At 48.8% G+C, this 26,840-nt stretch overlaps 9 protein-coding genes across 9 annotated transcripts in view; 4 read left to right on the top strand and 5 right to left on the bottom strand.

The window, feature by feature from the left end:
* Nucleotides 1-1,260, bottom strand: part of PpBr36_06809 (uncharacterized protein) — a 6,029-nt gene extending 4,769 nt beyond the window's left edge. The window contains exons 1-4 of the mRNA XM_029893951.1: nt 1,035-1,260; nt 928-1,011; nt 632-844; nt 9-579 (exon numbers count right to left, since the gene is read on the bottom strand). Coding sequence (XP_029746583.1) covers nt 9-579; nt 632-844; nt 928-1,011; nt 1,035-1,083 — 917 coding nt within the window. The 5' untranslated portion in view covers nt 1,084-1,260. The remainder of the gene's footprint in view (nt 1-8; nt 580-631; nt 845-927; nt 1,012-1,034) is intronic.
* Nucleotides 1,261-2,789: 1,529 nt separating this feature from the next.
* PpBr36_06808 (uncharacterized protein) lies at nt 2,790-4,391 on the bottom strand (the record flags this gene model as incomplete). Its single annotated transcript, XM_029893950.1, has 1 exon — nt 2,790-4,391. The coding sequence occupies one exon, from the start codon at nt 4,389-4,391 to the stop codon at nt 2,790-2,792; it is 1,602 nt and encodes a 533-aa protein (XP_029746416.1).
* Nucleotides 4,392-7,204: 2,813 nt separating this feature from the next.
* Nucleotides 7,205-7,725, top strand: PpBr36_06807 (uncharacterized protein; the record flags this gene model as incomplete). The annotated part of the gene is made up of 2 exons (XM_029893949.1): nt 7,205-7,243; nt 7,507-7,725. The coding sequence occupies 2 exons, from the start codon at nt 7,205-7,207 to the stop codon at nt 7,723-7,725; spliced, it is 258 nt and encodes an 85-aa protein (XP_029746594.1).
* A 3,866-nt stretch (nt 7,726-11,591) lies between these two features.
* On the bottom strand, nt 11,592-12,103 carry PpBr36_06805 (uncharacterized protein; the record flags this gene model as incomplete). Its single annotated transcript, XM_029893948.1, has 2 exons — nt 11,838-12,103; nt 11,592-11,756 (listed from the first exon to the last, which is right to left on the bottom strand). The coding sequence occupies exons 1-2, from the start codon at nt 12,072-12,074 to the stop codon at nt 11,592-11,594; spliced, it is 402 nt and encodes a 133-aa protein (XP_029746418.1). The 5' UTR covers nt 12,075-12,103.
* An 819-nt stretch (nt 12,104-12,922) lies between these two features.
* Nucleotides 12,923-13,722, bottom strand: PpBr36_06804 (uncharacterized protein; the record flags this gene model as incomplete). Its single annotated transcript, XM_029893947.1, has 3 exons — nt 12,923-13,259; nt 13,335-13,494; nt 13,554-13,722. 3 exons carry the CDS (start codon nt 13,720-13,722, stop codon nt 12,923-12,925), a joined length of 666 nt encoding a protein of 221 aa, XP_029746417.1.
* Nucleotides 13,723-15,923: 2,201 nt separating this feature from the next.
* On the bottom strand, nt 15,924-17,033 carry PpBr36_06803 (uncharacterized protein; the record flags this gene model as incomplete). The annotated part of the gene is made up of 1 exon (XM_029893946.1): nt 15,924-17,033. One exon carries the CDS (start codon nt 17,031-17,033, stop codon nt 15,924-15,926), a length of 1,110 nt encoding a protein of 369 aa, XP_029746422.1.
* Nucleotides 17,034-17,366: 333 nt separating this feature from the next.
* Nucleotides 17,367-19,301, top strand: PpBr36_06802 (uncharacterized protein; the record flags this gene model as incomplete). Its single annotated transcript, XM_029893945.1, has 1 exon — nt 17,367-19,301. One exon carries the CDS (start codon nt 17,367-17,369, stop codon nt 19,299-19,301), a length of 1,935 nt encoding a protein of 644 aa, XP_029746421.1.
* Nucleotides 19,302-19,824: 523 nt separating this feature from the next.
* Nucleotides 19,825-20,066, top strand: PpBr36_06801 (uncharacterized protein; the record flags this gene model as incomplete). Its single annotated transcript, XM_029893944.1, has 2 exons — nt 19,825-19,854; nt 19,950-20,066. Coding segments are annotated over 2 exons (147 nt in total), but the record flags the coding sequence as incomplete, so codon positions are not given.
* A 656-nt stretch (nt 20,067-20,722) lies between these two features.
* Nucleotides 20,723-21,417, top strand: PpBr36_06800 (uncharacterized protein; the record flags this gene model as incomplete). The annotated part of the gene is made up of 2 exons (XM_029893943.1): nt 20,723-21,070; nt 21,099-21,417. The coding sequence occupies 2 exons, from the start codon at nt 20,723-20,725 to the stop codon at nt 21,297-21,299; spliced, it is 549 nt and encodes a 182-aa protein (XP_029746419.1). The 3' UTR covers nt 21,300-21,417.
* Nucleotides 21,418-26,840: the final 5,423 nt, after the last annotated feature.

The following is a 26,840-nucleotide window of genomic DNA, read 5'->3' as shown; positions in this document are numbered from 1 at the left end:
CGTCCAACTTTGGGATTATATCGTCAAACCAGGCCAGTACGTCGCTTTCCTTTGCATCTGACGGCCATCCGCGCCACCCTTCGCTGCCAAAAAGTGGATTGTCGCCTTCAGTGCACTTCTTCAAGACGGCCTCAGAAGCTGCATGTAGGCCTGCCACGCGGCCGAAAAAAACGTCGCGGGCGCCAGGAAGCCCAACATAGAGCGGACCAAGCTCCGACCTAAGAACCCTATCCACATCTTGACGGTATTCCGAGGAGTTGGCGAAACTGCCAGTGTTGTGTAGCCATGGGGTTTGCTGGAAGGAAGATAGTACAGGTGGCACCAGGCGGGGAGGAGGGGTGGACTTGGCGACGACCCGGTAGACTTGATCCCAGATCAGGGCATCGTTTGGATCATCGGCAAGGGCTGCACGCAGGAGGGGCTTGATACGGTCGAGGTCGAAGTCGTCGGAAGCAACGGCCGAATTGAGTCTTGCAATGTCGCCGAGGACGTTTTTGCCTGTACCGCCGGAGCGGAGCAGACGAGAGGCGGGAAGGATCTGTAGCGTCGAAAAAAGGAGGAGGACAATGGTTTGGAGATCTGAGTCAAGGTTAGAGGGGCGTACTAAAGCGAGGCCGGCAGGTCGTTCTACCTTCTTGGTCAAGTTGGCCCACCGCGTCAGGGGTGCGCGGCACCTCCTTCTCGTCGCAAATCGAATAGAATGATGCGTGAAAGGCAGCAAGGCCATTTCCGATAGGGTTATCCCTAATGATCTCTGACCGAGATCGATCTGTCATGGCGGACTTGATAACGGCGCGGTAGACTTGATCCCAGATCAGGGCATCGGCTGGATCATCGGCGACGGCTGTATGCAGGAAAGGCTCGGCACGGTTGAAGGCGAAATGGTCGGGAGCGAGAGTTCAAGTCGTAGAAGGCCTCAAAGAATACCGCGACCTTTCATATCAGATAGCAGGTCGCCAGCGGTAAGGTTTTGCGCCGTTCTCAGAAAGCCGCGAATGACTTCCCGGAGTTCTTGCGTGTCAATTGAGGAGCACGTTTAACGGAGCATTTGCTATCCCTTGTCAAATTGTCCTGCGTCCGCATTCCGTGGGCCTTTTTATCTTCGGGAATCGAATTGAACGAGACGCGGACCCTTTCCAATAGGATTATCTTGAATAATCTCTCGCCTGGGTCTATCTACCATGGCGGATTGGACGCTGAGATGGAAAGACCGTCGGACGCAACCGAGGTAAAATCGAAATCACGGTTGCTGCCAGCCATCCAAATGCACGTGCTGATAGTCTTATCAGTATGTGGGCCCTTCCAATGCCTCCTCATCCGCCTCCTTGGGCTACTGGCCTGGCAGGGCGCTAGGACCACTGCTCTGTAAGACGCCCACTGACTAATTGTCTGGGGCTCACCCATACCCCTTGCATCATCGCTTCCCAACCACTCGCTGCTGCTGGCAATTGTTTGTTCTCCACGCTGGGGGCGACCGGTTCATTGATAGCAGCCTCTGTCTTCCGCCTGCCTCCTGCTTGTGCCTCAATTAGCAGGTAAATCCGTTCCACAAGCGCAAAAGCGCTGCGAGGATGCGATGGTGAAGCCGACGCAGTTGACTTGCATTTTATCCTATCTAATCCTCGCACATCTTCTTAGCCCTTGAGATAGGTAAGAGCGTCATGGCAAACAAAAATTGGGAAGCACACGCAGTTCAAGCACATGCAGGAAAACGGGCGAATATAAATTGTCAAGATGCATGGCGGTGTTGATCCGGATCGCGATTTTTAAAGCGATCCATGGGGGCATATCCATGGAGCCCCCGACTTAACTTCATAAATGCCACCTATTGTACACCCTTCCCCTCCCACCAGCGAATGCAACCTTGCCCAGAATGCTGACAAGTGAACGCCATGAAGTACACCCCTGGTGCATGTGCCTTCACAATTTATCAGATCTTGTCTTTATTTTCCGGTCTATATCGGTTTTCTGCTTTTGTGAAAGCTGGAATTGGCTGTTGGTGACTGGGCACCCTTGACTACTCATTGCGGGATGTACCTGAAGGGCCATTGAGATCAAATGAATTGACGAAAGCTCTAATTGGGCAATCGCGCGTGCTGTTCATTGCAAAACCAGCGACTTTGCCACCGAAGTTTTTATTGTTGTCTGTAAATTGTGAGAGTTGCGCGCACTGTACATTTATTCACCTACGTGTGGGCGGCTGCGCATTGACCTTAATCTTTCCTGCTGGTGACTTGGCAGCCAGGACTCGTGGCACTCGGGCACCTTGGCCATTGCCAAGACGAAAGCGCCACTTTTGGCAGTCCAGGAATCAATCCACGCCCTCCCTCACGTCCTCACCCTACAGTCGACCTTGCACATCATTATGGCTCTGTTTCTTTTTCTACAAAGCACCCCTGGCTCACCCTGGCTTCGGGATCCTGGTTGGCTCAGGGTTAATCTGTGCTACCGCTACACGTATTTGCAGCAATTGACGACGGAAAAGGAGAAAAACTAGCCCAGAGGAAACATTTGTCATCCAAGTGCGAGTACAGAACCCGCTGCATTGCCATCAGTCGCACATAAGCAACCAACCAGCTCCAACCCCGGCATGTTATGAGTAGCCCATCCCTGATCACCGATTGGTCGTGGAGTCCAGCGAACGCCTGTAACGGTCAAAAACATACAAATTCATTAAACTGGTCCCACCCTTGCTCTGACCAAGTCAACGACAGGCAGTGCTTTGCAATTGTTCCACGAGCACAGAAACGCATTTTCCTCTCAGACTCGCTCCCCGATACAGCATTTGTTCACGCAACCGACGAAAGGACCGATAGCTGCAACCCAAGGGAAGCGTTCACGCGGGTAATAAAGCAACTGCAGTCAGGACAGACCCGACGAGAGACTATGATTTTCGCCTGCTTTAGTGAAGCAGAGGGTTGAGCTTCGGCGAGCTCGGCGAGCTTTGCGAGCTTTGCTTCCTCAAAGGAAACAGCGACATTCGATTTGTCAGCCAGTCTCAAACGGGACAGATCAGGGATTTGGTCCGACACAGACAGCAGACGATCGTGCTGGGGATCAGCCGAGAGGAACAGATGCCGGTCGACAAAGTACGCGACCAGTTGCTTCTCAGCATGGGATGCGTAGAATTGGCCTGACTTGCCCTGATCATAACCATGGCTGTCCAGTTTATGCCCAACGACCTTGCAGAGCTCAAAGACGGCGCTTGTATAATCCCTGCCGTCGATTAAATGTACTCCTTGGGCAACTGCCCCCGATTCCACACTTGCCCAGCCGCTCATGGCCGCCTTGACGGGGAAATCGTGACCGCGCCAGAGGACACTGATGGTCTTGTTTTGCTCAGGCATGTCGAAGTGGGCGAAAAATGAGAGCGAGGTCTTGATGGTTGACGATCTCTCGAATGCAAATCCTATGGGTCTTATTTCTTTGTGGTTTCTCACCTCATCCACACCGCCGAGAAGACAGACGATGTATCTTCTGTCGAGGTTCCTATTATAGGTGTCTTCTTTGTAACCGGCATGCGATCGATCCTCGACGTTCTCTGGCAGGTCACGGGCAAAGTCAATGGCGCGCCTCCGGTGGCCCTTGTCTGTACACTCTAGGTCCTTCTTGGCACCAGCTTTCAAGAGAATTTCGACGTTTCTCCTCCGACCCCACAGCGCAGCCGCCATCAGCGGTGTCCAGCCGTACATGTCAGCCACGTTGGGGTCTGCTTTGAATTCGAGGAGGAGCTCCACCATTAAGTGATTCTCTTCGGTGGCTGCCAAGATTAGAGCTGTCTCACCAGTGGTTTCGACAATCACGTGCTTCCGAGACCCAGTTCGGTTGGCCGGAATATCACTTGGCCTGAAATCTTCATCGTTATCGCTTTCGGGCTCGGGCTCGACCATTGATGTCTCCCAGGCATTCACTCCATGAAGAAATATATCCTTCTCTGGCGAGGTTTCGAGATAACGGCGGACTTGCCCAACCTGGCCGCAAACCAGATGACTCTTGATGAAGTCTATCAACTTCTGATCCCATGCTTCCACCCCGTCAAGTTCCATGTGAACCATTTCGGTACAGTCGGTCCATTTTCGTCGATTGTTCACGTTGTGGAGAACCCGAGGGGCTTCTAGAGCCAAAAAGTAATCCTCGGGATTCTCTCCAGCCGTAACGAACATAACCCTCTTTTTGTCGATTTCGTACCACGATTCATCTCCGCTATCTGCGAGCGGGAACTGGAGGTTGTACGACGGGCCTCCACAGTGAGAAACTCGGTATTGCCTGGTGCTATAACGAGGCGCCTGGAAGCCGTGGCAATGAATTTTGTCACAGTAGGGGCAACGTACGTAAGTGTCGCTGACATCCCACCAGACAACTTTTGCCTTGGGTATCGCTAGTTCGGACATTGGGAAGAGTTTACGCTCGTGGTGATGGACGGGCGTCGCTTTCTGGCTTATATTTATCGTAATACCCCGAACTGGTGCTGCCTAGCCAGCATGGCTAGCTCTCCCAGCCCATCATGCAAAGTTGGGCCGTTGATGGTTGAAGTCACAGGAATCCCCGGAGGATAAGGCAGGCATCGCCGTTGGAGGCGCCTCGGCTGATGCAGACAGTCTCATGCTACCGAGGTACTGTATGGTGTTGGGCGGGGAATTGCTTTGTCAGAATTTTATATTGGATGTGGTGGGCTATGGAGTCGCACGGTACAGAAGTTTGCTGGTGCTGACAGATATATTAGTTAGGGTAATTATAATGTTACCATTGGCAAACTTGAGTTTAATTCAACAGCCAAAAACTTCGAAGGTCATATGCTTTTAGTTTCGTCTCCGGAAAGTAAAATTCCACAAATTGCTCAAAAAACATAATCTGACGTTTCTATTTTCCCACATGACTGTTTGCTTTCTGTATCAATTGTCATAACCAGGTAAAAAAGGTCTCCTGTGTCACGGCCAGGCATACATTGGAAAACCTCAATGTATTAGGCGCTATTAACGAGAATTTTAAATTGAAGAGAAGAGAGAAATCATAATCAACGACGCGCTGGAGAGACGCGCTTAAATCCGGAGTTAGTGGACCCTTTGTCCGATCCCTGGCTCGGCGTGGAGCCGAGTCGTGATTCTGAGGGTAGGTCTGGGGGCCTTTTTTTGCTTTGCCCATCAAATATATCTTTGCAGATATTGGCTAAATTATAAGCTATTATTTGACTGTGGGTTAGTCCACGCTGTAATCAAGTTTCTTCTAGTGAACTTCTACAACGCGTTTACTCATTGGCTTACAGGGGCGAGGTAAACAAATTAACTTTTAAACCTGAACAAATGCTAACCACGTCGTACATGAATTAGTGCCATTAACCGATAGGCCAGACGTTTCCCCACTGTATACCAATGAGGTTACGCCCTGTTTCATCTAAAGCCGGCTGTTAAAACACCTTCCGGCCATTAATACTAAATGCCTTCCCCGCCTACCCTACTTCCAGTCTTCAATACCAACAAGAGGACCGAGAGCTTTTACGTAGACCACACTAAAACCAGCTCTGTAACTCTAACAATATGGAGCTCCTCAACATTTTTGCCAACTGTTTTAGCAGCATAAAACAAGACGATTACCTGTTCGATGGCCACGAAAAGCCATGCAACATTTCTGCCGTTCGCTCCGCCCAAGGAATATCAAACGCGGTCGTCGAGCTTCTTCGCACCGCTGAAAAGGATGACCCGATGCTGCGAAGTCAATTAACGATGCTGTCGGCAGCCAAGGCTAGACCGAGAGTATCGCCCGCGCAATTGTCGCCAGCCTGGTGTTACGACCAAAGGGTTGGGCCGGTACCAGGAAGGCCAGGTGGGGTTACACCCCTCCTGACGACACTTGCCCAGGAAACACCGACCGGCAGAACCAAGATTACCTAAACGATAGGTCACGTGCAGTCACGTGACGCCAAGAGGAGGTGATCACTTGGATCGTTAAATGATCAGGAAGATCTAAACAAAAGTGATCATTGTAATCACGAAGTGATCACCATGATCACACTTGGAACATAGTCTATATAAGGCACGCTCATTACCAGGTAGATAGATTCGATTCTAGGATTGCTTAGCAGCAATCAAACTCTAGTTAACCTCAATACTTACTTGAGAACGATCATAACTTCACCCCCAGTCATTGAGAACCCCAGTTATCCAGTCAAACGCTCAGTTGCTTCAACTCACTGTACTTTACCATAAGAACAGGTTACCCCGATACCTTGATCGTAACATTTTGATTGCTCCTGTTCAGTACCTTGCCTTGAAGCATTTGTTTGCTGTTACCTGATGTTTTCATCAAGCCATCATAAAATTGAATAGATCTATTAGGCAAAATTCTTTAGCTTTCAAAACATATTCATTTGATCAAAACTCTGCCTGCATATAGTGATGATTCCCTCATCGCCATTCACGTATTCTTGATTTGAGTTTTTAACACAGTTTTGCAAAGTGTTTTGAATTGTTTTCAAGACGTCGGATAGACGCTCCTTTGATCTATCCACCTGCTTTTGCAGTTGATCGTTTTGTCTGGCGAGATAATTATTGTGGCTCGCCAAAGTTTCAACTTGTCGTTGCAGAGCTTGGATCTCGGCTTTTGAGGAATCGTGCAGGGTTCCTTGCTTCGTCCGTTTACGTTCCGGGTTACGATGAGGGGGCCGAACAGTGGAGGAAAGTGGTCGAAGAGGGAGTGGCTTGTCGCAATTCATTCTTCCTTGGTTCATCGCGGTGGGTGTTATCATTTGCTTTCTAACCTGAAGTATTCAAAATCCTGACTCTGGTCCTATATAACAATATTCAGGCCTTCGGTAAGCTAGAGAATCGAGTACTAATTTGGGAAACTGTTCGGTATGGAGGGAGCCAGCAGGCAAATCCGATTCCTGTTATCATATTATGTTAAATATCCGAAAGCACACCTGCCTGCAGTTATTCCCTTCACGTTCCAAGTGCTAAATCTCAGTATTCTGGTTGCACAAAACGAGAGTCGTATGTTGGGAACGTCGACCAAGAGGAAAGCGGGTTTTGTGGTTGGGGCTTGGAATGCTGTCAGCATCTCCACGATATACCCTTACCTGGGATTCAGGAATGGCTTGAGCCCCACTCAATGCCAGCTTCCAGGCTTCCAGAACTTTTCCAATTTACTGGATACGGAAGACGGAAGGCTAAATATGTGAAACACAATCGGGGAAACAATCGTGGTCACAATGTTAAAAAGAACATTGCGTCAACCAGTTCATCCGAAGGTAGGCCGTTCCAAGTCCATGCTCTAAAATGCAACGCTCAATTACAAAAAATTATCTATCGCGGAAGGATGCCCAGCGAAGGAGAACTGTCGTTCAAAAATTGCATCAACTTGAATGCAACGGGTTTGACGTCTGGTCATATATGAAAAAGGGCGATAACGTTTTTGTTTATCACTCGCCGAATCGGGCAGGACCCCCATCATCCACTGATCAGGTAAGACTGACAAAATTCCTGTGCAGATATTTTATTGACATAGTTTTAGATTGAGGGAAACCCGACGAGTCTTCCGTGCGATGCGAAAAGTCTCAAACTCTCCAAAAAGAATAATACCAGCGAGATGTTCCAGGACAGAACCGAGGATTTGGTGGCGGGAACTGCTAAAAACAGTTCGCATAGTTCACAGTGTGCATCCGACGCGATGAAAGACTCCGTTCCGGTGAGTTTGGTACAGAAACGGAGATTGATACGGGATCTAACATAACCCTTCCCAGAAGAAAATAAAAATCGTTTTCAAAAAAAAGATGGGACGTGGTTAATCTTGGTGCCAGACCTAGGGCAGCGTTCCCCGCCGTATCGTTTGTTCACCCTCTCCCTCCCTATGCTGTCTGGATAAATGGACAAAACGGGAGCTGGGTCGTTTGAGTAGTTTTGAGGCGCTTTATTTATTTCCCCTGTAAATTAATACGGATTCTCTGTGTTTTCCTTCATCTTGCCTGCCATCATACCTTAATCAATTCGTTGCAAGTCAACGGTTCGTGAGATCGAGCTTAGTCAGCTTTGCTGCGCCCGCAACAAAGCTGACAAAGTTGTCTGGTTACGGAAAGTGAAGCGAAATGTGTAAACAAGGGTAAAGCCCAAGTCAAGAAAGGATAGACAAAGGTGGGCAACGTGGCAGCAACCCGAGTCTCGCATTGATCTCGAGCCGACCGATGAGGCGTTTCCTTCAAAACGATCATATGGCGAATCAGAAGTTTTAGAGCGTAAGATTCTACCTTGCTCTCTTTCATACATACTTAGGTCAGTCTAGCTAACAAACTTGTGCAGACCCGCTGGACGGGTTTGGCGGAGCTGAACCCTTTCTAGTGGACACACTGCCTATTGTCAATACCCAAAACAGCAATGCCGTCTTGAATACGGTTTCCAGCCGATCAGGCATTGATTGGTCGTAAGTGGATCTTTTTCACGGTGGTGTTTTACATCCATAAGTGCAGTTTGGCAGCCCTCTTTGTTCTGGGTCTCACTCATTTATGAATGCAAGTATGCGCTATTTGCTGATTCCAGCCTAATAGGACTTAATCATAGCCGGAGGAACTGTATGCAAGCCGGGTGAGCAATGCGAGCAAGGTGTGGTGGATTCAGTGGCGCAGCCGTTACAATACTTCGGCACTTGGTGGATTACACAGTTTCTTACTTGGTCAAGGTCTCCTTATTTACATTTCACCTTCCGGGTTGACTGGATACGCACCTCAATCAATCTGAGAACTGTTGCCAAGGCCGCGTAAACCTGGTTCAAGGCAAATCATTCAGTCGCTTATCTGCGACGCGTGCTGGCGGACGTCCCAAAACAACAAACAAGGGTTTTTGTGTTGAAGAAATTGTAATCATGGCTAGTAGATGCGTCTTTGTGAACCCGTTGTAGGAATTTGTCGATACCATATGGACTTTTGGTGGCGCTACGCAGTACGACTGATTGTGAGCCCACTCCCTTTGTTGGAACACACTTACCGTGGCTATAAAGCGCCAGCGTGTCTAACAGGAAAGGGACCGACGCGGTCAAACTCAGGCCTCAGCGGAATATTTCTTGAGCTAAGCTACCAGCAGAGAAGATATGGCGGAAGAAACAGGAGTCCCTGAGCCCCAGTCTGGGTACGATAATTATCTGTGGCAGGAACAAAATGAACTTCCGCTATCACAACAGATCGGTTATACCCACAGCACTTGGCCTGCTCAAACAAATGCAAGTCTAGAATATGTCTCCCAAACAGATGCGACGGCAGCATTTGAGGCAGAAACCATCGGCGAGCTGTTATAATACACCTATCACACACGAAAATACTAACTGTGTGCACTTTTGCATGGAATGAAATATAGGCCATGGCCAGCATAATAGGCTCCAAATCCAAGCCATTGGGGCATATAATTCACTACATGTTGAGAACTTGATGCTTCTCGACCCACGACTGAGAGAGATTACAGCTCATTTTGAGCACCTTCCATACCCGCATAGCCGACAGCAAACGTTTGCAACTGCTCCTCAGACCGCAAAAAGCCCAATTTTACAGCAGGGTGTTACCGAAAGTCTCTCCTGCTCTTTTTGTTCAAAGACATTTGCGAATAAAGCTGGTTTGAACAGGGGTCTTTTAACACGTAAGATTGCTTCTTGTCTTGATTCAATTATACGATGACTAACGTACCAACAGACTCAGCCTCCCCCAGGCACCTATGTGAATCTTGCGGCAAAACATTTGGTCGCAAAGACACCCTACAACGTCATTCAAACATCAAACACCAAAATGTGGAAGCTTTTCGAACTCATAGGAAATCACGATTTCCTAGCTGTTTAAGCTGAAGTACAGGCTTGGGGCTTCTGGGTAGCCGAGAATGGGTTACGTATCAGGGAGGACAGTCTTCTTTGATAGGCTTGGTTTTAGTGGTGCTCAAAACTACGCACTCCAGCTGAAATTATAATTCATGTCGCAGTTGTACAGTCGCTGTTGTAATTCATTTTCAAAAATAATTGGACACGACTTGCCTTTCGTCTACAAAATTTGCTCGTTTAGGTTGTGCTAGGGGGTGGTGAACTATACGATGTAGAGATCTCAACCGGCTAAATCCCTCATTTTATCCCTGGAACATCACGGCTCCATTTATCTCTAAGTTGATGCATGCACTTTCAACAAATTTGCCACCCGGTGCCCCCTTTATCTGGCCTCAAAAATCCAGGCTGTCAATATCAAGAATAAACGTATTGCAACTATTTTATCAGCATTCTAGACCGGAGTCTCTGACCGTTAACTTCTAATCCCTAAACACCAAGCACTTAGGCCATGACAAGGTTTTGAGGCGAAACGATAGATTGTAGACCCATGGGGGCAAATAGTCTCTGGGCATCAAGGCACAGAGTGGAATCATGATTCGCCAGATAAAAATATTCCAAATGGAGGCTATTCTGTGGTGTCACCAAATTTGTTGTGACTCATGCTCCTAAACTATAGTGTGGCCATGGTATGACTGACCATCACGATAAGCTCTGAGACATGCTAGGGAGACGCTTCTTCCAATCGATTTACCATCACATGGTACCGGGTAATATTGTCTCATTAGTGAAGTGGATCAATGGAAATAAGGTGAAAGCTCTTCCAACGGTTCTTCTTTATCACCTCCGTCCGGCTGCAGGTAAACGCGTGTCAATAGGACAAAGCCCTCATCCAAGAGATGCAGCTTGGATATCAATCACACTGCAGAGATGTGAATCCGCTGGCAGTCGCCACGGCACCCTCTCGCACGTTTCTCTTTGCACGCTTCTCGGTTGCTCCATTACCAATTACCCACATACAGCCATGGTTTTATTATAGAAACGATGGTTTACAGAAGGGGAAAGAGAACTGGACCCAAATCAGGCAAGAGTGATCGAGTAGCGAAACGTCTATGAAGAGGCGGGTTTGGCGAGCACCAGCTCAAGGCTAATGTTGCAAGGAGCATGCGAATCACGTGAAGCGTCCAGGAACGCTACATTGGTGACGGCAGGTTGGTTCTTGAGGTAGAAATGATTGTTTGTGCTGACTTCATACGTAATTTAACGTCCTTCCCAAAGTCTTCTGTCTCCAGACACGTCCCGATCTTTATGCGGGCCATAGACACTTTTCAAGACGCTACTCTCCCCTAGCTCTTGTTTTGCCTAGGGCGTGTCTCCTTTGCCATATACCTCTTCGCAGGGCTTTTCTTCGAAATTGGCGTCAAACCTGCGACCCCGAAGGCGGAAATACGACATGAACATTTCCGTGTAGGCTGACCCGCTGTCGCGACCGAGGATTGTGTGAACAAGCCTGACACTGACAGTAGTGTTGAGCTTGCATCTTCCGTCTTGTAAGAGCTCAACATGATGCGCTGACAGCAAATATCTGGCGTAGCATCTCTAGAACGCTTAATCTTGTCTAAATCCGGATCAGAAGCACCCACAACTGCCGCAAGGCGTTTTCGTTCCGGGGCGTAAGTCTTGCGGTCCGTACAACCGGTGGTGTCTTGAGGAAGAACCATTTAGCATAGATTTGCTAGCAACAGTGGTCTGTGGTTTCTGAGGGGCTGACAAAGAGGTCCCACGACCAAATATGGGGGTTACTTGCGCATCTACATGCTTTTAATCCCTCGTGAAGGCACCGTTATTCTCGAACAATTTGCCCCTATAAGATTCCCCACGTCGTTCGTAGCTTCAATAGTACGAGCTGCGACGTTCTCCTCGTAGGCGCTTGTGCGAAGACGATAAATACCTTCGCGATGATTAATATCAAGTAGCTTAGCACAACCTCACAATGTGGTGGTTCTATATATATTCCGGCTGGGGCTTGATATGTCCATTTCGATAAGTCTACTCACAACACAACACGACCATGGCCACAATTTTCTCCCGGCGGGCTCTTCATTGACCCGGCCTCCAGTATTTCCCGAAGCTTGCCAGAAAGTTAGATTCACATTTGGCAAAGACCAATCTTTCCAGACAAGCCCAGCACAGGCGGCAAACACCCATAAAAAACAGCAGCATAGTCGGCGATTAAGGAACAAAGAGCCCATGAACTGCTTCTGGTCGACCACTGTAAGCCAAAACTTATACATCCACAACCACTAAGGAGATCCTCAGGATTCTGGTGTACTACATTTCAGAATGAAGCGTTGCCCTCGCTTCCAAACTCCTGTTGCTGGTAAGAGTTAGCGACTGTTCAAAATGGCATTTCTGATGCCTAGAAACACTCGTACCTAATTGAGATGTGAACGCCGTCCATGTTTCGGCAAACTCAGTTATATCCGCTTCGGCCCATTTTCGAAGTGATTTTGGTTGAGGGTTTCTTTTTATGTGGTGAAATCTTGCTTATCGGATTTGTTTTACTGATTTTGCTGTTGTAAGGATAGAAGGCTTTGTCTGGTACGGACGACTTTTATAATAGGGAGAATAGTCAAGGTCAGCGAGGCTAGCACAAAGCCTGCAGTGACCCGTTTGTTATACAGGGACCGGGTTTCGTTAAGTGGCCCAGTCCCGCCATTTCTTTATAGAAGATTGTCAGATGGGAGTGATTTTGGCCGTCGATAGTATCGAGCATATGTTAGGAAATGGCGGCGAAATACAGCTTTCCCTTCGCCGAACCGGGGAACTGTATCACCACAGTCAGGGGAACCAAGGTGGCGACAGCTGCTTGGTCGCCCAAGCTTTCCAGGATGTCTAATGTTGCAAAAAACAGCAATTGGTCTTCGTTCGCAACTCTCATATCTGCCAAATGCAGCTTGTCCCTCAACGACTTCACTCAGCAGTGACGTGGAGCGACGTACATACCCAAAACTTTTGAAGCCCGGTGGCACTCTTACTCTCAAGGTTTATGGGTTGAAGGTTTGCAATCAAACTCGACCATTATTTCCATACACTTATCAGTCTACTTCTAACAGTCGATTGGATACCCATTTGCAGGCCATCAAGTACGCGATATATTTTGTGTTTGCTCTCGAAGCTTTCTCGCAATCATATGGCTGAGATAACATTTCACATAAAACCAAGAGTAGTAAACGTCTGCCATCACTTTCCTCAAGATCATGTGCTCCCTTTCGAGTGTGCGATCATCTTTCGCCGTCGTCTTGATTTCATCGAGTCTAGCATGAGTCGTACCACTTTGACTTTTTCGTGGTAAGGTGTTGGCGTATGTTTCGCAAGGTAAAATCAACCTTTCTCTCTTGTAGCAGTAGTATGATGACGGTTTCGGTACGACTACCGTTTTTGGTTCAACCCACGATGCGTTGATAATATCCACTATTCTTTACATTATTAACTGGACTGGCTTACGGGAGCATTGTGTGGCGTACTATGATTTGACTTATAAAGTCCGGAACACTCCGTTCTTGGTTTTGCCAGCACGTCGCTCGATCGATACATCCAAAAAAACCCGCAGATACTTTTGGCGCACTTCGAGAAGCAGGGCGATGGAGTTAATCGCGGAACCAGTGTCTACTTCTAGAAAGTCGCCACGGTTGTAAATAACGCCATCCTGTGCTGTTATCAGTCAGATTGCGTTGTGCATTTTTTTGGACTGGCGGGAGAGAAAGGCTTACCGGTAAAACTCATGCTTTCACTCAGGTGCCACCAATCTGGCAATCGCTGTTTTGTTCCATTTTGGACATCATATCGAATGAAGTGGCCAGGGAGCATTTCATCGCGTTTGAATGCCACTTTCCCATTATTAGGACCCGGATAAACAATTCGGTAAGGGCAGGGCGCCATGGTAGAGGAGACAACAAATGTATGTCTAAGGCTAAGTTTCGCCGTAATAAGGCGTCGGGAAACGGTTCGCTTTATGGCAGCACAGATACTTGCTCTACGAGTAGAAGGCAGGGTGGAGTCCGGAGGTACCGTACATCCCATGGAAACAACACAGAGCAGGGGCTTCCAATCAATCCTATCACTGTTCTTTTCGTCCTGATCACTGCAGATGCACGTCAAGAGCCTGCACAAGCGCGCCACTGACCGAGACACGCAACAAATTGGCTCTCATTGGTCTGCTGAATTTATCGAGTAGAACGATTACAGCGCGGGTGTCACGCCAGAAAGATGTGAGTCCTCCAGCAGTCTCCCTCGCACGTTTTTGCCTTTTGGAAGGTTCGAATGGCCTAGGAGGGCCGGAACAAGGAAACTGATTCCTTATACTGCTAATGTTGCTGGGGAAAAGTTGACGCTTTCGTATGATCACCCCGCAAGCTGAGACCATGAGTGATATCAGAAACGTCTTCAGGGCCTGTCTTGTTGGCCAGGCAGCTGGGACATGCACGCTTACCCGGGGACTTCAATGCTCGAAGTTTTCTCAGTAAAATTTCCCAATTCGGGGTCATGCAGAATTAACTAGCCTCGCCAAAGAGCAGCTAACATTGGGACATTAGAGTACATGTAGCCCTGTCCCCAGCCCACTCCGCGCCCCGGGTAACTTCAATGTCAACCCCCTGACTGGGGTTTGCAATTTTCGCGCATGTCAACCGTAGACATTTCCAGATTCCGGACCCCTTGGACATGACTTTGGCGATGCGCCAGAACTTCGGGAGTCTCTGGCTCATTTTTTGGAAGTTTTCGTCTGCCGAAGTGACTTGATGTGCCAATCGCGCGTACAAAGCGATATAACCCCTTTTCGCGCCCCTAAAATACCAGGCAAAAAAATGGGGAGGCATATTAGTGACTTCCACAGCGAACGTGCCAGCTCGCGCCTCTGCAAAGATGCGGTGTAAAGCCAACCTCGCTTTCTGGACTCGTGCGCGAAGGCCTCGCTGTAGACGGTCAGCTCCGGTCCGGACGCGGGGGACGTAACACTTATAAGCTGTCATCCCTTAAGGATTTGAGCCTCTGGATCTCTTTTGCGATGGGTGTGAAAATACGAAACGTGCCGGCGGCCAAAAGCCCAATCGAGGCGGCAGAGGAGAGGATCGCCAGCCACGGCGCAAGGCCAGCCTGACCCAGAACCTTACCAAAAGTGCTGAGGGCCGAGGCAATTTTTAGGATGTTTTTAACAACGGTCGCGGGCGAGTCCGATTTGCGGATTAGCCGTCGGTCCGAGGCGTCGTCGGAGCCGCTGAGTGCTTCGACCGTGGCGGCGTTTAGTATAGGTATCATAAGACCCCAGAAACGTTCATGGCCAATGTACAACACGTATGTTCATCTATCTCCGTGCCTCTCAAGATTGCTTCCTTGGCTATTGCATAGCTGCTATAGCTGCTATGACTTGAAAACAGGCAGATTCGATGAGACTCAGACAATGACGGGAGGCACACAAAAATTCAGAAAATTCCACTTCCAAGACCCTGTCTTCGCCGCTGGATTGGGCTCAATGCCCAGGGAGAGAGAGGCCGGACGTGTTCCCGAGTGTTTTGATTCCCAGAGAGTATGTTTGTCACTCATTGGTTGACAAACCTTCGCACGTCGCGGATTCGTTCCCTGCCGTTTATGAGTCGGCAAGAGGCCTTTGGGGTGCATAGAGGGTACTTAGAGGGTGAAGAAAGGACAGAATCGGCTGTCACAGTCGAACTTTATCCCTGCCAACCAGCGGGCACATTGGAGTAAAACACATGACGGCAGCTCTTGTTCGACCAGCTGGGGCTTTTACAAACTAACAGAAACGCGTGTATCTCTGTTATAAATTGGCGCGGCATTCAGAATCATGAGTCCCCCTTGCACGTGTAAACTGGTCAGCATTTGTGTACCCAAATTTAAAACCTTAGAAAGGTTGTTGGCTTTTGTGCCCCGGAAGATAAAACAAGGTTGAAAGACAAACAGTACGCCCTGGAATTCATAACTATATATATGCGACCCCATGTGCTATTCGTGGTATCATCGATAGTCGACAGCCATACATCTTTGAAGTCTTTACACCTCCCGCCTTTCCCCAAGCTAGGAACATGGTCGGACGGGGGAACGACAAGTATTGAAGACAAGGTACCTTGTTACTTCGGCGAGGCGAAGACTCTCGTCCGGTTCCTTTTGCAGGTCGGCCCATCGTCACTGCCGGGTGATTCTGGTGTGCGCGGCCGCTTTTTGCAACTCCGAACGCTGGTCAACGTTGGTGACGATGTTATCCCCAAATAGGCGCTTTTTCGTCGTGGTAACACTGCTGACGCAAGCATTGTCCTTGACGGTGAGCCCTTATCGTCGCCTGCAACAGTGTCCTGCCCATACTCCAGTTGAATGCTCTGCTGCTGCCGTTTTGGATTGCTGCAGCCGCTGCCGCTAGGGGACAGGATGTCCGCTGGCTTAAGTGCAGTGCTATATTCCTTTGCTTCCAGTTCCTGGCTTTTTCCCCGCTTGAGTTGCCACTCCTTTCCCTGCTCCGTGCTCGATTGCTTCCGTATGCTCTTGGAAGAGCCAGCAGCCGCAGACTCAACCGTCACGTCCTCATCGTCGCCGGCTGGTGTCAATAAACTCGGTGGCACGATCTTTTCGAGCGGTTTGCGGTTGCAGTATCCCGGCGGCGATGTTAATGAAGCATGTGCAGGCCGGGTCGTTGGCTTTGGCGGCCACGCCGGCAGCCGGGGCTCTTCGGGTCGCTGCAGCACCTTCTGGTCTGGGCCAGCGTCAGGTCCGCTGTCTGGCGATAGCGGTTTTGCCTCGGGATCCAAGTTGCTCAAGGTCGGGGAATATTTGCGGTCGTCGGGTATATGCGCGTCGGCATAACAAATAATAGACTCGAAGGATAAGTTCCCAACCATTTTTCCGAAAGCCGAATATATTGGGTCCTCATCTTGGCCAAGTCGAATTGGCCGCCAGCCATAGAAGTTTTGGATGACTCGAGTCCAGGCTGTTCGTAGCTCGCGCAGGCGCTCCTCGCGTCGCTTCGACAGTCTATAATGGAAGTCTTCGAGATTTCTCGCCTGGAGGACGATTGAGGATACGTCGTGATGGAACGCTTCGGGGGATTGGATGTCGCAAGAGACCTTGTTGTATTGTTCGCTTAAAGTCGTGAAAAGCGATTCAGGATCGAGTCCGACTCTCCACGAGTCCCAGCGCCATTGAGGTGCATTGTCGAGATCGGGTTGAGTTGGGCGCTGACCGTCCATTATGGTATTAAGGTCAAATACGGTGTTGTAAAAGAAGGATGGAAATCTGCCCAAAGAATATCAAGGATGAGGCGTGGTCTGTAGTGGTCCAGGAATTGAAGAAAGGTGGGTCGCCCAAAATGGGGTTGCAGCCTGGTAAAGCGGGGAGAGTATCTACATCCGATCACTCATTAGAGATCTACCTCACGGCGCTAACAAGAATCACGGCGCTTACAAGAATGTAGGCGGAGTGGGAGCGATGCCGTGCCTATATATGGATGCCCCAGCGTCCTGTTCCTCCGTCCGATCCAAAGACGCGGGAAATTGTAATTTTTGCATTTCCTCGCCACCACGATGTCTCAGGCTTTCTCCACACAGTTGACCAACCCCTTCTCCTCCAGCAACTCGAGGTACCAGGAGACCTCAACTATCGCAACAGTAAACCGATCCGAAGCTACCAATGGCCAAATCGCCAGCGAAAATCAAGGCAAGGGCTGCGCGAACCCGCCCACTGCTCACCCTGGAGGCACCGAAGATGTCATGGCCGAGATCGTCCCCGAGCGCTTGCGGTGGCTGCAACTGAGCAAGGAAGACAACCGGACCCGGCTGGTCTTTCATCCATCAGACCCAGATGCATTTCATCTGGAGCACGTCGGTTTAGGTATCAATGATCAGAGCTATACCGACTCCTGCAGCCAATGGTTGGAGTTTGTGTGCGGGGACGGGGAAGAAAGCGTCGAAGTATCAAAAGTTTTGGCTGTTGCGCAATCCATATTCCATGTCGCGTGCAAAGTGTCGATACACTGCAAAGGCTCGACGCAGGTGAATTTCGAGATATATTACGATCCCGAGACTGACCAGGTCACGCTGATAAATGGCCAATCTTCACCCACGCTCGTTCTCAAAAAGGAACCGGGACCCGATAATATTATTGTCTACAAAGGGACGAGCGCGGAGCTGGAACCTGGCGCCTGGAACCTCACCGCGCCCGATGTCAGCCGCACAACCACACTTTTGGTTCTCCCACGGCGTTTTCTCCCTGCTAGGGACGATGCTGAAGGATTCGAGCCGGAGAGCAGGAAACGATCCGCGTCAGCTACCCTGCCAGCGAAACGTGCGAAGGCCAGCAGCACGGTAGCATTGGTGCCAAAGCATACCGTTCCGGTTGCCGACTTTGAGATGCGGCAGCTGGAACACCCTCTCGTGTCCCTTAGACCTGGGCAAACCCTGAAACTCGCAGGATCGCACCCTCAAGAGGAATATTCCATCACATATGCCCAAAAACTGGCGGAAAACAAGTCATCGTTAGTCAGAAAAGTTCAGCTTTCCTTTCCGGGTCATGGAAACGTTGACATGGTTGCAAAAACGGTACGCAAAGGGATGCGTGACGCTAAAGCTGCTGCCAGGGTCTGGCAGAGCGAAACCAGGATACATAGCAAGCTGATGGCTACTACGGCTGGCGCCCGTTTCATTGTACAGCTGCTTGGAACAGACGCACGCATTCACACAATATACATGGAGGACGTTGAAGGACCGTCACTGGCACACCCTACCTGGCGACAAAGGCCCGAAAACCTGTTTACAGGCTCGCGGGGCGTCGCAGGCCGCATTATGCGTGATATAGCCCTAGCTCTGGATTACGTCCACTCTAAAGGCATTACCCATTACGACGTCAAGCCGGGCAACATTCTCTACAACGATACCCGCGGCGCCGTCCTCATCGACTTTGGTCTCAGCAGCGATAGCCCAGATACGGCGACCAATTTTTACGCGGCGGGCACGCCCTGGTACATACCACCCGAGTTTCTTGCGGCATCAAATCCCGGCCGAGGCTTCCCTGGCGACGTCTGGGCCCTGGGCGTAGTGCAACTTTTTCTATTCAAACTGCTTCCGCTCCCGGAAACCACCGCCGAATGGATAATCTCTCATGTCGTTGGTCCGAAAGGTCCAAACCGCGACAGAGCGAGGGAAACCATGGTTCAATGGCTGAAACGGGTGAAAAATGCCCGGGGGTTGCTTGCCCCAGAGGGCCCTGGATCGGATCCAGACACTTTACTACACGCAGCCGGCGGCCGAAAAGGAAAAGCACACCGTGACGGCCAATGTGATGCGGTACGAGGCGACGGGGACGGACGAGACCACGACGGTATGGACAAACTTGTCCACGAGATGACCGAAAGCGACTGCCGCAAACGTATTACAATGCGTGACATCATTGGAGGACTCCGCCCAGCGGCGAGATACGTGTCGGATGTCGCTCTTCATGATCCTCCCACTACTCCGAGTTAACCGCCGCGAGCTTTTTCAAAGTGCTTTTCCTTATCTTTTTTTTCAAGAACGTTTTTGTATAAAACCCGAGCAAGCAGCTGTTGAACATGTAGTCGGCGATGAACAAGATTGTAAACAAATACATACTCCTCCAAATTTGATACGATGCTATCGGTTCTGGCGAAAAGGCCATGAATAGGACCACCGGCTACTATGTGTTGGCCACCGCGGCGTCAGAAGGTCAGAGTTTCCAAGTCCAAGAGGCTTAGCCGTATGTTATATGATCGGCAGGGCTGTGTTGTTGCAGAAAATGCCGAAATAGTTATTTTTCGTGCTAAATTAGAGGGCCATCGGCTGAGAAACTCGCCAAAGACACAACAAATCATCAAATCATGGGGAGAAAGCCGCATTTCGCTTTAGGCTGGTGTGTAGGTACATGGTCAGCTAGCTGCTTCCACGTTGTAAACCGGATCAGCGAGTCTTCGCCCAGTCGAAGTAGCAAGAATTTTTTGTTTGTGGCTTGAAAGTCATTCTCCTAATAGAGCAAACAGACGTTGGAGCACATAATTCCCAAGTACGTTTGCCAAAGCTCCTTCGAACAGTCGTGCTGATCGTTGCATTCCCAGGTCCTGCCACATATGAGCTAATGCCTTGCAACCGATTATGCAGTCGACCATACCACAACGACAAGCAGTTACCGCTCTTGCTCGGATCTTTTGCTCCGTCAGCTTTAACATAATGTCCACAGGAGGTAGACAGATTGTACTTGGTGTCCAGAACCAATAATAAGCAAGTCATCCTCCCAAATCCGCCCCCTCATCAGCGCCCCTTATATTCTTAGGAGGGCAGCAAATTACATGCTTGTGATGTAACAACAATCTCTTTTCCTGCAGCAAGCTCACACGCATTGTGACAAGCATCAGGGCGAATAGCAAATCGACAAGTAATCGACGCATAGTACGAACCCGTGATGCATGCAGTGGCTTGCATGATGTCCCTCAATAATGGATTCCTTTAGATCAATGAACTGTACAAGTTGCACCACTTGCTCTTCCCAGTTTTTGTTCGCAGAGGGTTTGCTATTAAATCGATGACGAGATTGTACAACCATGCTTGCATGCTGCAAGTTGTAACTTTCATAATTTACAAACCTATATCACTTACAAATACATGTTAACCAATTCGCTGCGAACCAAATTAGCTGAAGATCATAGTATTTAGGTTCTAGTACAAATAAGAGTGCATCCCTCCAAACTCAATTTGATATTTGCATTTCTTTCCCAAAACTCCAAGCCGTTCCGCCGCTTCCTTGACTATAAAGACGGTTATCTGGAGATATTTCTGCCTGTGGGTATCTCCGCTTTCATCTTGATCAGATCGCTTATTATCAATCTTTTGCTCAGGTATCAATTGCCTCAGTACCCGTTAATTATTTACCAAATATGAAGAAAAGAACCGGTCGCCGACAACAGAAAAAAGTCACAACGTCACTGATGTTTCCGTTGCTTCATCCTCAAATCGTCGATGCTGTCGGCAAGGACATTTGTCCAGCCTGGGAAAACAACGCACAGCAAGACGGTCAATGCACCAATGATTACGACACAAATATATCTGGCCAGTTCAGATGTTCCAATCGGGCATGTTTCAAAGTCTGGGGCAGTGGCCAGGTGGCGATTCGAATAATTGCATTTGATGATAATCGGTACAATGCCATCGTCTACAACCAGCATTGCAAAAAATGCAACAGCCTCGGAATCATGAAGCTCGACGAAGCCCGCTATGTCGAGAGAGTATCTTATCGACTCAAAAAATGGGCAGGTGTTCGGCAGGAAATGCCACCCTATCAAGCGAAAAGTGGTCCCCCACACATGGAAAAACTTTGCGAAGGGTGTATTCAAGGCCATTGTCGGCAGGGAAAACGCGATGATCTCATCTCTGGATTCAAAAATTTGGCCTTCAGCTGATTTGGGGGGAAGTCCGACACGCCATCTCCCATTATGCTGCGCTGGATCGAAGTAGCGATCCGGGCCTTGTGCCTCTTCAGGAGTCTGGTCTCGAGTTTGGTGTCTGCTATGGCGGGACATTCTGTTCTCCATATCTAGAACTATGATAGTAGCGTCCAGCAGATTACAGCACAGAATTCATCGTGTGCAACTTTGATACAGCTCTTTTGTTGAACGGACAATACCTTTGCAGCTCGAATAAAGTTAAAAATAAGAGTAATCAGAGGTTTACGTTCTTGATCACCCATTGTTCAATGCTCAGCACCCATTTTCAACCCATCTAGTGCCAATATCTCAAATCTACGTATTGTGACTTTTTTGGGTTCACATTCCGAATAGATAACCCGAGTCCCGAACGCTAACACCAAACCCTAACTACCTAACAACCTTTCCTTGACCGCTAACACGTGGACACTGACCACTGATGCCTGAATGATTAAAGACGAGGCAGAACGCGTCGGTCAGCAACCCGCCGAACTGATCCAAAATCCAAGAAAGGTTGAAAACCATCAAGCGTAAACCTAAGTTATTTCTGACCCTCCAAAGACTGCTTCGCCACCTTTGCTATTTCCAATCGCAAATGCTGAGTGGCGAGGTGACGTTTGTGGGCGACATCTCGAAGCGAACGCAAGCTATATATAAGGCAGGTGATGCTTTGTCAACATTTGTAATAATATTGAGGGACGGGGGGTCACTAACTCGTCCTCGCTTAAGCCCGGGATGCGAAATTCCGGTTTGTGGGCGTCGGCCGGAGCAGACTGTATCCAGGCTTTCGTTAATAAACATGAATAGGAGGGATCAAAGTGCGTTGGAACGACGACAAGAAACAGGCAAACCAACGATAAACTGGCCTCGCGGCTTCTTTTTCCCGAAACACGCCAAAAAGACTCCGCACATATGCATTGCTCTGGAAGATGGCGAGGAAATCGAATTTGGAGGATGCTATGACAGGAGTCAATCTACCAGGCTACATGGACTGGAAATCGGGTTATATATACACATAATCAAACCCGCAGACGTAGAGACGAAGGGCTTGCTCGATGGTCGAGCGAAGACATCATCCCCAAGGACTGTTTCAGACATGCGAGGGAGGATGTCAATATTGAACGCCATGATATCCAAAGGGATCAAAGTGGCGTGGAAAAATGATAGGTATACAACTAGGTAGAATAGGGATTTGAAGTAGTGGAAAAGGGATGGCGAAAAGAAGAAATCAGAACGAGAACAATATAAACACGTAAAACTTTGACAACCGAAAGGGACTTATGAGGTGATCCAGCTAGATGGGCCAAAGCAATAATGGCAGATGGAATTTCCCATAGATGTTTGTGATTATGTTTGTCGCGCTCGACATGAAGGAAGACCCAAAAAAAGAAAAGAGATAGAGACAGGCACAGAAAAGCGCACTAGACACGGTAGGTACTTGGAGCTCCTCACGAACAGTCCAGTTGGTAGAGCACATATAGGAATAAAGTAAGGAGCTTTCACCTGGTCTCGTGGTAGGTATCTTGAAATGCCTCACTATACCTGGGCTTGACTGCCACGCTTGGTATTGGCTAGTGTCGCAATTTGGACAGGGACGCAGGGATAAGGTCACTCAATTACCAAACCAACACTGGTGTCACCCACCGCCCTAACCGCGTTAAAAGGAGATGGCTTTTCTGGGCCTGACTTTAACGGACAGGTCCGAATAAGGCTCTAGTAACGTGGATTGAGAAATTTCCAATGCGTTCAAGATTTTCAGATAATTTTAAGCCCAAACAAACAGTTTTGTGTCCATGGTGTTCTTTTGAAGTAAACGAATTCGAAAAGCCTTGAATTCGGTCGCTTGATGTGCCGCTTAATTCAACACCCGTTTCACATTGGATCTTGATGCTTGCTGGCCCCAAACTTAGGATTCCCGAGTCCGGACGGTATTGTCCGATTTGTTGCCACCAGTTGAGGCCTGACAGCAAACATACCCTTGCGTTTGGAAAAAGCCACGTTGAGCAAGGGTTGTTGCCGAAGAAATCAATTGGTTGGATGTGCGGCCTTCTAGCATCGTTGAAAACATCAAGTAGGGCGAGAAGCTCCTTCGACTGGTTGATCGGATTTTCAACCAAGACTCAACTTCCTTTTCATATGAGTTGGCCAAGAGAAATTGCCACGGGTGTCAACCAATAAACAGATGGAGTAGAAATCCTGAACACACGGAATAAACGCTCCGCCACCCAAGCATAACAACAAAACAACTAGGATGGAACTCGGTCTGTAACACCACTTGATCCATTTGTACCTTGTCGTTTGCTTTACACCAAAATCGACTTGAGTCCCTGAAGAGTTGTCCCACTACCCAATGCTACCCACAAAAATGAAACGAGCAATCAAATTCCACTGCCGAAGCACCGCCCTCCACTGCTGGCACACATTTCTATCCCTACCCCGCCAGGCTCCGGTATCGTGGCATCGTGCCCGGCTGCGTGAGGAACTGGTCGAGCGCCGTGCCGCTGTTACATCAATTTCACGATTGAGCGAGACGGCCGACGGCGTTTTTACGATCAGTAGAGCCCGGTTTGACGGACACCGCTTCCAAAGTCATATGCTTATTGCGGTGCCTGCAGGTGTGCTGCTGTATATGGTGGCCAAATTCAGCCTGCGGTGGGCTTTTTATCGCATCGTGGCATTTGCGTGCGGTGCGAGGGGACGAAAATTAAAAGATGTGAGGGAGGTTTTCAACCCTAGGAAGACTGGAAAGGTCGACGAGGCTGCAGGACGGCATGGGTTAGATCCGCGGATCTGCAGGATTTGGGCAAAGAGGGTGAAGGCTTTTTGGCCTTTGCTTCCTTGACGATAATCGAATGGAGCTTTTTGGTTCGGCATACGATCACGGAATGTCGTCGCTGCAATGCGTCGGCGCCGACGATTGACGTAATCGGACGTTTAGAACCAAGCGAGATCCGATGGTATTGGTATTAAGCTGGTTACTCTGCCTGCAAGTAGCTACTACAGGTCCCGAAAGTAGCTTTGATCCAGTCGTTAACAAATCAGCGTTGCTATTCACCCGTTTTCCAGACCTCAAGACATGTATGGGCGGCCGGCGGCCTCCTGCACAGTGTCGAGGTGTGAGGTATAATTTTACTGTTCCCCGTTGTCGTTAAATACCTGCAGCCGGAGACTTTGCCCTGTTTTTACTGTGGCGGGTGGCTTCTGCATAAGTGCAGGAAACTAAGGAGGGGAAGTCCCTTCTGCAGTTAACAGCTTGATGTTATTTTGAAATTCCTAAAAGCCCGACTTCTAGCACTCCGCGAAAGCGGCGCACAACGTTAACCGATGAAACCCGCCGAGAAATTTGTCGGCTATATGAGAACGACCAAACACTAAAGCAAGCCGAAATCGCCGGCAGATTCGGAATAAAAAGAAGGTATAACCGTGTGCTTTCACCGGTACAAAACCGCAAAACAAACAAGTTTCGGTGATTGCTAACTAGACAAAATCTTAATACACAGCACCGTTTCCAAGGTTTTGCGAGATAAAAACAAGTTCCTGAATCCAACTAAAAAACAAAGTGTAACAGCCGATATCGAAGAGAAACTCATGATATGGATCAAACTGGATGGCCTGCCCCGATCCAACCAGGAGCTCCGAAACAAAGCAATACTGTTTTGTCAAAACACCCCAGGCACTTCAAATTTGAGGAAAATAATCAAATCCACAACGAGATTGGAAATATTTAAGCAGAGGCATGGTTTAAAGTTCGATGGAATCAACCCCAGGCCGTTGAAGCCCAAGATTTTACAAACCTCGATAATGACAGCGCCCTTGCCACCTTTAGCGCCACTGTATCCTATGGCCAGAGGCAACACGGAAAACGCAAGCGACAATGGATTTAAGGAGGAATCGGCCAAAGCTGGTGCGTATAAAAAAGGCCGTGCCGCATTTCGCCTTTTCATTAAAATTTTACCCTAACTTGCAGGTTTTGTTTTCTTCGACAGGCATAAGCTTAGGAACGCAGGAAACGCTGTCCCCGTCCCTGTGGACACCCCCGGACTCTGGAGAAACGTTTGTTGGCGTGGGGACTGGGATTAAAAGCCAGTAAACGGGGTCAATTTTGTCAGCATATTTTTATATCGATGGCTTTCTACATTGCAGTATCGTTTAGCGTCTTTCAAATCGTTTGGCTCTGTGCTTTATTTATTATTATGTGTTTTAAGCATTCCTTCCAATAAACTATGCTATAGCACCCTTTTTAGAAGATGTAGGTTTCTCACGTCCTTTACACGAGAAAATGCAGCATACAGCTCGCTACGTGTTGGCGCTACCCGCGAGTCAAATCCGACTACAGAAAAGGATTGGCCTCGTGATTGTGCGACAGTCATGGCAAAGCATAATCGCACGGGAAACTGGAAACGTGCGATTCTGCAAGGTAAAAACTGTGGCTTGCCTGAGGTGGGGGCAGTATTGGACCACCACCTTTCATTCCTGCGTGAATAAAGCTTCAAACGCGGAATAAAACATTTCTGACCAGCAAATCGGCCGGTTGTAATGATGGCCTCCAAGGCGTTTGGTGTGCAGCGTGAAAGCTTCAATCGGCTGCCGGCGCAAAGCCCATTCGCCGGATCAATATTAGCCAACAAAATCAAGGGAGACCCTAGCTTCAAGTCAAGTCGAGCGGGAGGAATGCCGGAGCAGTCCAAGGCGCTTGAAAGGGTCTCCGGCTGTGTTTCGTCTTCTGGTACGTCAAATGCTCGAAAAGAAAACCTGTGCTGGTTTTCTATTTGTAACAACTCGAGTGCAGTCAAGTTAATGGCCGCAGCGCTTTCTTCAGTGGTCAATAGGATACAACGGTCGGCAAAAGCGTCATGCTCCGTTCTGCCGTTCAGAATATCTTCTGGATAAATCTTTTTAACAAATGACTCTAGATTGTCGGAGATATTAACATCGCTTGGGAGAGAGGCTGAAGAGCCGACGTTTCGCAAAAGAAGATTGTCGTTCCACCAAGAAATAAAACGACGGTTTTTTTCATCGGCGACCAATCTTTGGTTTGTTTCCAGGAGATGCTCGTCCAACTTGTCCCAGATGTACGATTCTTCTAAGCTGGCATGGGCGGGGGGCTCGCCGACCTCATCCCACTCCAAGCCAACCGACGCGGCCTGATCTACCTCTGGTAATGTCATGAGAAAATCTCCGCCAAACACAATAGGAGCCCCTCCGAAAAGCCTATTGTTTTTACGGATGCGCCGCATGGCACGGTCGACAGCCTCTATGCAAAATCTATTTTGCATTTGTATTTCATCCCAGATAATCACCACCTTTTTCTTGAGCAGTCGAACCACTTTGCAGTCTCCTTCCAATAAGCAAACGGATGTTTTGCTAACTGATAAAGGGATGCGGAAAACGGAATGCGCAGCCCGTCCGCCGGGGAATTGTAAAGCTGCAACCCCAGAGGAGGCGACACACAAGGCGACGCCCCCGTTTGCGTTGCAAAATTTCGCCATGGCTCTAAGCAGGAAAGTTTTCCCGGTGCCACTATGACCTGCAAAATATTAGCTTTTTAATAGCATTGTTGTAACAACGGGCA

The sequence above is a fragment of the Pyricularia pennisetigena genome, assembly GCF_004337985.1.
Source record: "Pyricularia pennisetigena strain Br36 chromosome 4 map unlocalized Pyricularia_pennisetigena_Br36_Scf_6, whole genome shotgun sequence".
Taxonomy (NCBI): Eukaryota; Fungi; Ascomycota; class Sordariomycetes; order Magnaporthales; family Pyriculariaceae; genus Pyricularia; species Pyricularia pennisetigena.
This window is presented reverse-complemented; position numbering and strand designations above follow the sequence as displayed.